The sequence below is a fragment of the Molothrus ater genome, chromosome 16 (genome assembly GCF_012460135.2).
Source record: "Molothrus ater isolate BHLD 08-10-18 breed brown headed cowbird chromosome 16, BPBGC_Mater_1.1, whole genome shotgun sequence".
Taxonomy (NCBI): Eukaryota; Metazoa; Chordata; class Aves; order Passeriformes; family Icteridae; genus Molothrus; species Molothrus ater.
Window position 1 is genome coordinate 3,336,922 of NC_050493.2, and position 10,401 is coordinate 3,347,322.

The window sequence follows — 10,401 nt, forward strand, 5'->3', positions numbered from 1 at the left end:
GCAGCGCAGGGGCCCGAGGGCCGCGCCCCCGCCTCAGCCCCGTTCGCTTCCCCCCCCCACCCCAATATTTTCCCCCCTGTCGAGGCGGCGGGGCGGGGCGAGGCCTGAGGGGCGTGGTCAGGCGTGGCCAATCGGAGCGGCGCACTCCGAAAGTTTCCTTTTATGGCGAGGCGGCGGCGGCGGCGGCCCGATATAAAGCGCGCGCGGGCGGCGGGCGGGAGCCGCCGCGAGCTCTGCCTGTCCTCACCGCGCGCGCGCCCCGCTCCCGCCGCCGCCTCGCGCCCGCCCCAGCTCCGACCGCGCCAACTCCCTAAAGGTGAGAGCGGCACCGCGACAACGGGGGATAGGACAGTAATAATATTAACGAGAACAGTAATGAGCCGGTGTTGTTACGGATCTCGGTGTGATCGGGGTTGTTGGGACACGGCGCGCCCTTTGTGCGCTGGCGGGGTGGCGGCCCCGTAGCGCGCTGCCGCGTTTTAAGGGATAGAGACGCAGCTCGCGGTTTAAGGCCGGTTTCGGGGGTGATGCTTGCGGAGGGGGGTCGCGCCCCTGCCACCCGTGGGGCTAATCCGCCCCGTAAGAGGATTGCTGGTGCGGACGGGGGGAGCGGGCGGCTCGGCTGCTGTGTCCCGGGAGCGACGGCGCGGACGGGGGGCGCGGGGCTTTGTCTGTTCCGCGGAGCCGCCCGTGCCGGGGTCGGGGCCCGGGGGCGTTGTCCCCCGTGAGGAGGGGCGCGGCGCCCCCGCCTCGCACATAGGAATAATCGTGGCGGCTGTTGCTTGCGGGGAGGGGGCGGCACCCCTACACGGGGCGAGGCTTTGGATCGGAACAATGCGGGGTTGGGGGGCGCAGGGGGGACCCCCCCTGTGCCCGGAGCGCAGGTGCAGGCGGGCTGCCCGCTCCGACTACACTTCCCAGGCTGCCCGTGCGGGGCGGCACATGTGCGGCAGCTGCTGCCGCCCCCCCACCACCGGATTACACCGGAGCCGCCGGGGCTGAGCCTGGGCGGGCGGCAATTGCATAAGACCCTGGCTGTAATCCCGCCCGTGGTGCCGCCGGTCGATGGGGCAGAGCCCCGGTCACGCTTGACTAGTGAACTGGGCGTGGTGGCCAGCGCTTGTCCTGCGGCGGCTCCTTGCAGGGGCTGGCTGAGACTTTGGGGTCTGTGCATGCAGAGGGGGCGAATCCCGCTGGCCGTGCCTGGCACACGGCGGGCACCGGGCGTTACCCCGTAGGCTGGGTGGGCGCGCCAAGCCGCGCTGACTGGCACATGGCGGGGCTCTGAGCAGAGCACCGGGCGTGACCGGCGGGGCTGTGCGGAGGTGTTGAGCCCCGCTGGCCCGGCTCAAGGCGGGGCACCGGGCGTGACCGGCGGGGCTGTGCGGAGGCATCGAGCCCCGCTGGGCGGGACGCGGCGGGGCGCTGGGGTGTGGCGGCCACGCCCGCCCGCTCCGGGGAGTGGCCGCCGCCGTCCCCCCGACAGCCGGTGGCGGGCGAGGCGCGGCGCGCTCCATCCATTGCCTTTTATGGTAATAATGCGAGAGGGCGCAGGGACTTCCTTTGTCCCAAATCCGCGCAGTGCCGAAATCTGGGAGGCGTCGCCCCCTCTAGCGGGCGCCGGGCGAAGCGGAGCGGCGCCGGCAGGAAGGAAATGGGTGGGGAAGGCCTTGGCGGCATCGCCTGCGCTTCCCGCCATCGCCTTCCCTTCCCGCCTGCCGCCGCGGGACGGGGCTCGCCGTGTGAGGGGGGATGCTCACGTTTCCTTCTCTGCTCTCCTCCTCCCGCAGCCAGCCATGGATGACGATATTGCCGCGCTCGTTGTTGACAATGGCTCCGGTATGTGCAAGGCCGGTTTCGCCGGGGACGATGCCCCCCGTGCTGTCTTCCCATCCATCGTGGGTCGCCCCAGACATCAGGTAGGTGGCTGGTTGTGCTTATTGTCTAACAAAAGAGAGGGGTTTAGGTGGCAAGAAGCCCTTTTATTTGGCTTTGTACCTTGAGAGGCCTGTGCAGTGCAGCACAGCTGGTGGGGAATCCAGCCTCCTCCAGAGCCTTTGTGCAGTGTCAGAACAGCTGACTGGATGCCTTTCCTGATAGGTGACAGCAGAGGGACAATAATTAGAGACTTAGCTTTGAATGAAGGGAGTTATCCACTCTTCAGCTGTACTTACCACATGGTCTTTGTTCTGCAGGGTGTGATGGTTGGTATGGGTCAGAAAGACAGCTACGTTGGTGATGAAGCCCAGAGCAAAAGAGGTATCCTGACCCTGAAGTACCCCATTGAACACGGTATTGTCACCAACTGGGATGACATGGAGAAGATCTGGCATCACACTTTCTACAACGAGCTGAGAGTAGCCCCTGAGGAGCACCCTGTGCTGCTCACAGAGGCTCCCCTGAACCCCAAAGCCAACAGAGAGAAGATGACACAGGTGTGTAGAACTCTGCAGCTTGGAGCTACAGCAGATAATTGCTGCAGGCCAGCTCTCCTCTTCCATGTTGTCCTCTTGTTCTTCACCACTATTCTCCCTTTTTGCCATCTTTACAGGGTTTTCCTTTCCTGACCTGAGTCTCCTCTTTGCTGGACCTTGACAGGTTTTGTTTGCTCTTCTAAGCTGGCTTTCTCTGAGACTGAACTAGCAACTTGTCTAACTGCTGTTTCTGCCTAGGCACACTAATCCATTTACAGCCCCTGAGTGACTATACTGTAGATTACTTGGCATTTGTTTGTTTCCTTGCTGTGATATGTGGATGGGTCTCTAGCAGTGGTGTCCCTGCTCAGGCTCTGACCTGGCAGGTGTGGGTGGAGACCAGGTGAGATAAGCATGGACTTTAAAGGCAAGTGTAGAGATGTCTCTTGTCTAGGGGCAAAAGTAAGACCATTTGCATGGACTTGGTTAGGGTGTGTAGCAAGAGCCCTGTGTTTTGCTGTTGACTCAACCCCTCCTTTTCTCTGCCTAGATCATGTTTGAGACCTTCAACACCCCAGCCATGTATGTAGCCATCCAGGCTGTGCTGTCCCTGTATGCCTCTGGTCGTACCACTGGTATCGTGATGGACTCTGGTGATGGTGTTACCCACACTGTGCCCATCTACGAAGGCTATGCCCTCCCCCATGCCATCCTTCGTCTGGATCTGGCTGGCCGTGACCTGACGGACTACCTCATGAAGATCCTGACAGAGAGAGGCTACAGCTTCACTACCACGGCCGAGAGGGAAATCGTGCGTGACATCAAAGAGAAGCTGTGCTATGTCGCCCTGGATTTCGAGCAGGAGATGGCCACAGCTGCCTCTAGCTCTTCCCTGGAGAAGAGCTATGAACTCCCTGATGGCCAGGTCATCACCATTGGCAATGAGAGGTTCAGGTGCCCTGAGGCCCTGTTCCAGCCATCTTTCCTGGGTAAGTCAAACTTTGCTAGGATACTGTGTTGCCCCTTAATGTTCCTTCTGTGAAGGGTGACCTGGAGACCATGGCAGTGATGTACCATGTTTTATTTCTGATCTGTAGCAAGACTTGTGCTGCCCACACCAGTCAGCCTCACTTCCTACACAGCTTTAAAGCTGTTTGAGGGACTTGGGTCAATAGAGCCAAAGATTGAATCTGTCCCAGCCATGGCTCTGTAGTGCCTTCCTGCTGAAAGGACTGGTGGTCTCTTGGTTGCCTGTAGTATCCTCTTAGGCTTCCTTGACTTTGTCTGAGCCCTTGTTGACTTGATACTTCTGTTTCTTCACAGGTATGGAGTCCTGTGGTATCCATGAAACTACCTTCAACTCCATCATGAAGTGTGATGTGGATATCCGTAAGGACCTGTATGCCAACACAGTGCTGTCTGGTGGTACCACAATGTACCCTGGCATTGCTGACAGGATGCAGAAGGAGATCACAGCCCTGGCACCCAGCACAATGAAAATCAAGGTAGGATGGAGTTGAGGGAACATCTCACCACCACTGTGGGGCTGAAATGTGCAGCACGTGTGGAGGGTGAAATGCTGGAGTCGTGCTGCAAAAAATACAAACCATGTCTGTCTGGTACTGCCTTAATGGCCTTGGGCTGGACAGGGTGGCACCCACCCAACTGCATGAATAATGGGATTAGAGTAAAGACTGACTGCAGAGGAGGGAGGTGGGTGTGTGAGGCTGTGTCTTGATCCTGTTTGGACTTCATGGTATCTTGGCCAAGGTTAGATAAGGGAATTAGGCAGCTCCATCTTGCAGGGCCGTGCGTGGGCTGTGAGCGTAGCGTGATGCTGTGTCTGACTGGTTCCTCCTCTTCCCTGCAGATCATTGCCCCACCTGAGCGCAAATACTCTGTCTGGATCGGGGGCTCCATCCTGGCCTCCCTGTCCACCTTCCAGCAGATGTGGATCAGCAAGCAGGAGTACGATGAATCCGGACCCTCCATTGTCCACCGCAAATGCTTCTAAACCGGACTGTTTCCAACACCCACACCCTTGTGATGAAACGAAACCCATAAATGCGCATAAAACAAGACGAGATTGGCATGGCTTTATTTGTTTTTTTTTTGGCGCTTGACTCAGGATTAAAAAACTGGAACGGTGAAGGTGTCAGCAGCAGTCTTAAAATGAAACATGTCGGAGCGAACGCCCCCAAAGTTCTACAATGCATCTGAGGACTTTGATTGTACATTTTTTTTGGTTTTTTTTAATAGTCATTCCAAATATTATAATGCATTGTTACAGGAAGTTACTCGCCTCTGTGAAGGCAAAGCCCAGCTCGGAGGGAGTCCACCAGTTACAGCTGGTGTTAGGTTATAATTGCTTGTCTGTAAATTATGTAACCCGACAAGTGTCTTTTTGTATCTTTCCGCCTTAAAAACAAAACACACTTGATCCTTTTTCTCTTCGATTTGTCAAGCAAGCAGCCTGTGTTCCCCAGTGATAGTTGTGAATGAAGGCTTTACAGTCCCCCCACAGGGTCTAGAAGTGGTGCCAGTATGTGGGGGAGGGAGGGGCTACCTGTACACTGACTTAAGACCAGTTGAAATAAAAGTGCACACCATAGAGGCTTGACTGGTGTTGGTTGTTTATTTTCTTTCTTCTCATGCCATATTTTGACAGTTGCTCCCTGCTGGGATCTCGCCCTGCCAGGCTGCACAGCTCTGCTATCGGGCTGGGGGGATGCTGGTGCTTCAGGGCACAAGGCAGATGGCTCTGGGTGATATGGGAGGGGTAGAACTGAGCCTGCCAAACCTGTGGGTCTCCAAGGTTGCTGTGGGCTGGAGTTCTCCAGATACTGCCAATGTGTGCCACAGGGAGCTGCTGGAGGAGCTGGGCTTAATAGGGAATTCACATCTTCCCAAATGTTGCTCTGTCACCCTCCTCAGTGTTTTATATCTTAGGCTGGACTGATGGAAGCAAGTGGGGCGTGCTGATCCTATAACAAAGCCTAAGCAGCTGCCTTCTTCCACCAAGGCTCCTTTGACTAGTCTCGGCTCTACATTGGGCAGTGTCCCTGCTTCTCCCTGCTCCAGGTATCAGAGCTTGCCTGTCCTGCTCCCAGTTTGCCCTGGGAGGGAGGCCTGGGTTCAGGTAGGGAGACTCATACCCTGGCAGTGTGCTGGCTGGGTGTGGAGCAGCTTTCAGGTGAAAGCAAGAGAAAGTCCTGTGAAGTGCAAAAAATTGACTTCAGAGAGCAGGGCTCTGGAGTGTTATGTGGGTGGGGCTGGGAAAAGGTGCAGGAGGAAGGAGGAAGCTTTGGCAAGATGAGTGACACAGCTCCAGTGCTGGTACCTGCCTCCAGCCCAGTCTTTGCCAGGAAGGTTTTGGGCTTACTGACTCTCTACCCATCCTTTGAGCTTCCAAACCCTCTGTGAAGCTTCAGCCTTGTTTGTTCAGCTTTGCTGATTTTGTGGAAAAGAACAGGGATAATCCTCACAAAGCTGGGACCCTGTTGGGTACAGCGATGTCCACAAGTCCCCAGAGCTGGAGTCACATCTGTGGAAAGGAGACAGAAGATTGAGGCTACTGGGTCAGGAACCAGGAAAAGCTGAGCCAGGCAACTGTTGCCAGCTCCGGGAGACCAGACCTGGGAGTGTATTCAGGAGTGAAGCTTCCCAAGGCTCTGCCACCCTCGCCTGCCTTTGAAGAGCAAATGTCTGTGATTGTGTCATGCTCGAAGCAGATGAAAGGCAGCGAACAGGCTCTAGTTCCTCTTTAATCCTCTGCCTGGCCTGCTACTGCTCTGGCATCGTACCCTTCTCAGGGTGGACCTGCCGGTTTCTGCCCTTCATCTCCCCAGGCTCCCTCCTGGGTGCAGTGGGAGCCTGGCAGGGCTGGAGGTGCAGACACTGGGCTGAGCTGGTGAGTACTGGAAGGACCAGTTTGCAAGAGAGGAGGTGAAACTGGTTGGAGTAAGGCCCAAACTAGGCTTATAACCTGGGGAAATGGGGTGAGGAAGAGGCAATGGCAGCTCCTGGGGAGGGAGTTGGTGGGAGCGGGGTAGGAAAAAGGCCAGCAGCCAAGAAGAGATGACAGCAATAGGGAAATGGGGTGCCTTTCTTCAGCCTCTTCTGAAATGGTCACTGATCGCTGTGGGAAAAGGTACTGAGACACAAAGAATAAAAGAAACTGGTGGTGAGAAACCAGTGAGCAGCAAAATGCCCAGGGCTGAGAGCAGGTCAGGTGAGCAGAGGTGTGGGCACAGGGAGACTGGTGCAGAGCTGCTGGACACAGGGCAATCAGGATGATTTTCATGCTCCACAGCCAATGGAGGTGTGCTGTTAGTTAACACTTGGCAGGGCTTTTTTTCCTTTCTTCCCATTTCATTTGCTGTTTTGGGTAACCAGCCCCTCAGTAAAATGAGGCTGAGCCTTCCACAGCCCTTCCCAATGCCTGTCCAGTGTGCGGCCATGGTGTGCACAGCCACACTGCAGGCTGCTCCAGCAAGGCTCCATTTATCCCTCCTCTGGGCCATTACATGCTGGAGAAAAGAATGTGGTGCCGGGCAGGGACAACTGCAAGCATTACTCACTGCTCCCAACTCCAGCGAGCACGGGGGAGCCCAGAGTGGTTTCCTCTCAAGAATGTTGAGTGCTGAAAGAGAGGGGATTTTTAAAGCAGTTTCTCTGCCATGGAGTTTCAGAGGGCTCTATTCACCCCTCACTATTTCACAGAGGTGGGGAATGCCGAGAGGCCTGTCAGGGAGAGCAGTAGAGGAGCCATGTCCTGGCTTTGTTAGACTCAAAGGAGAAGCTGTGTAGGGGATAATCAGTGATCTCTCTCCTCCTCTGCTCCAGCACACAAATAGCCAGGGGTTGTGGGGAGACCAGAAGCTTTAAGATGTCCACCCACAGGCCAGGCTGAGTGTGCCCCCCTGTCTGGCTCAGCCATGGTGATGTTCCCAGATTCCTCGGGCTGCAGAGACAGTGGGACTTGGCTCTAGATCCTTCCGAGGCACCCAGCCCTTTCCTACCTCCCTGCAGCTGCCCCAGGAGAGATGGCTCAGCTCAAGAGAGCTGAGCAAACATGTTGTACACCCTTTCTTCCCTCAGAGTTCCCAACTTTCCCTCCTGCTGGAGACAGTCTCTGGCACTTCACCTGCAATTAGCTGATGACCTGGAAAGTCACCTCACTGAGCTGCTTATGGAATCAAGCCACCGCCGGGAATTAGTGATGTCCTTGGCAAAGGAGATGGTTGCAGCTCTCGGGATTTAGCCCTGAAGGGCCTCATTGTCTCTCAGCTGTGTCAGGGACAGTTGACCAGAAACGGTCCCTGGATGGGGAGGGTCCTGTTCTCTCGTTAGTGAGCATGTGCTCCTCCAGGAGAGGTGCCAGCTGGCTGTGTGGGAAAATTCCAGGGAATCTCAGAGCATTCAAACTGAATTGGCCTCTTTGCAGAAGTCCCCTTGGAGGATGCAAAGCACCAGCTTTAGAAAATGGCCATTCCAAGGTAACCATTCAGGGATGGGTCTGTGGTATGGGCTGTGCTCAGAGGAGGGGCAGTCTTGGTCCCTGAAGTCGTTCTTTGCAGGACTGCTGACCTGGAGCCTGCCCTGACTTGCATTATACCCATCTGTAATCCACTTTAGCAGGCCTTACAGTATTAAACCATATCAGGGATTGAGAATCACTTCCAGCAGTGGAGCTAGCAACCCACCCAAGCATACCAAGTGCTGTGGCTGCCACATCCCAGCTGGGCTTTAGTCAAGCTGACAAAAAGATGTTCAGGCTATATCAGTCTTAAGAAGAATCAGAGGAGAGAATTGAGACAAGATTTTCTGGAGGAAAAACACATAAAATCCCCAGGACAGACTGGCCTTGAATGTTAAGATATTTTGTTTTAAAATACCTTGATAGTGGCATTAATTTGTTTGCCTTTCTGGACTGGGACAGCATGATATGTGCCTTGCCTTGTTTGGGCTAGGAAAATGTGTATTGGTTGTAAGACGACCAAAAGTCTACCCACATGAAGAGCATTCCTGAAGTGAGGCACAGCAAGGAGGGTTTCCTCTATCACTGTCTGGCCACCTCCCAGGGCTATGAAAAGAAATGCCAGAATTCAGTGTAGATGTTCAATTCCTTCCTTCTTTACTGCCCACTTCTGCCTCATGTTCAACCTCCGTGTCTGATCTGCACCAACACACTGCTCGTTTATTTGGTGGATCACAAGTCCAAATGCAGCTCCTCTTACAAAGCCTTGTTTCTCCTCAGTTCCACCCTCTGTTCCCAGTCCTTATTCGGGGCGGTCAGCTGTTCTGTGGTCACTGTATACCCCAGGGCTGGAGGGAACCCATGGCTACTCTAAACTTCAGCTGCTTCAGCCACCCTGGCTCTCTCAGGGCCTTCCCTCTGCCTTTGGGACTCACTGATGGTTTTATTTATCATTTGCATTGGAAATGCAGGTCTCCTCCACCCTGGTCTCTGCTTTCCCTGGTGACTGCAAATATGGTAGGTTGGTGTTTTTCCCAGATGTCAAACAAGTTGGTCTTGACTGAAAGGCCTCCGGATTTAATTTGTGATTACCTTTTCTTTAAGTGAAACACATGACAAACAAAGCAGGTACAGATCTTCTGCAGAGGCTCTCTCTCATCTAAGAACTAAAAATGGTTTTCCTCTTTGACTCCAGCCTAGAAGCAAAATACATAATCAAGACTTGAGGCACTTGCTATTTCTAAGTGAAACCCCCAATTTACCCTTAATGTAATTCACGGCCTTAAATGGCAACAATCAAGCAGGAAGAAAATAGCAACTTATTCATCTTCCTTTATGGGTCATCTTTAAAACACATTTTCTATGAACAAAATTCCTGAAGCATACACGTAACTGGAAATTCCAGTGCTCTGGTCCTGTCTGTACTTGAGGTTTGGGATAGGAGCTATGTGGAGCTACACTGCTGGAGCCAGCTGCTCCCCTTGGACATGGCTGTGTGCGATGGCTGTGGTCACAGCAGCAGTCACAGCAGCCCTGGTTGATTCTGCATGGCCCTCTGCACATCTGTGAGGGGCAGGATGGTGATATTGGAAAGAAATTCTTCCCCAGGAGGGTGGTGAGGCCGTGGCACAGATTGCCCAGTGAAGCTCTGGTTGCCCCATCCCTGGAAGTGTCCAAGGCCAAGTTGGAGGGTGCTTGGAGCAACCTGGGGTAGTGGAAGGTGTCCCTGTCCTTTTGTTCATAGGAAGTGGATGATCTTTTAAGTTCCAACCCAAACCATTCTAGTATCCTACAGTGTGTCCCATAGCAGTGGTTCTGCCCCGTGATTCACAACTGGAGAAGTCACACCTTGAGCGCTCTGTCCAGTTCCAGGTGCCTCAACCCCAGAAGGCCATTGAGGCACTGAAGCGTGTCTAGGGAAGGGAATGGGGCTGAGGAAGGGTCTGGAGCACCAGGAGCAGCTGAGGAAGCTGAGGGAGCTCAGCCTGGAGGAAAGGAGGATCAGGAGGGACCTTCTGGCTCTGCACAACTCCTGACAGGAGCGAGATGGGGGTCGGACTCTGCTCCCAGGGAGCAATGGGCAGGATGAGAGGAAATGGTGTTAAACTGTACCAGAGCAGGGTCAGGTTGGACATCAGAAAGCATTTATTCACAGAAAGGGCTGTCACATACTGCAAAGGGGTGCCTGGATGGGTGGTGGAGTCACCATCCCTGGAGACGTTTAAGGCAAGCCTGGACATGGCACTCAGTGCTCTGCTCTGGTTGACACGGTGGTGTTCGGTGACAGATTAGACTCGATGAGCTCGGAGCCGTTTCCTCCGTGAGCGATCCCGGCGCTCTCCGACTCCACGGCCCCGCCACTCCCACCATGGCGGCGGTGCCGCCCTCAAGATGGCGCCGCGCCGCGGCCGCGCCGCGCTCAAGATGGCGGCGCGGGGCGGGCGCTGCCGCGGAACCGGGTCATGGCCGCGCCGGAAGCGCCGGGAGGCGGCCGGGCCGGCGGGAGCG

General features: G+C 55.2%; 1 protein-coding gene across 1 annotated transcript; it reads left to right on the forward strand.

Annotated features, from left to right (window-relative positions):
• The first annotated feature begins 231 nt into the window (after window positions 1–231).
• On the forward strand, window positions 232–5,034 carry ACTB (actin beta). Its single transcript, XM_036392392.2, has 6 exons — window positions 232–316; window positions 1,791–1,919; window positions 2,196–2,435; window positions 2,965–3,403; window positions 3,738–3,919; window positions 4,285–5,034. Exons 2-6 carry the CDS (start codon window positions 1,797–1,799, stop codon window positions 4,426–4,428), a joined length of 1,128 nt encoding a protein of 375 aa, XP_036248285.1. The 5' UTR covers window positions 232–316; window positions 1,791–1,796; the 3' UTR covers window positions 4,429–5,034.
• The last annotated feature ends 5,367 nt before the right edge of the window (window positions 5,035–10,401 follow it).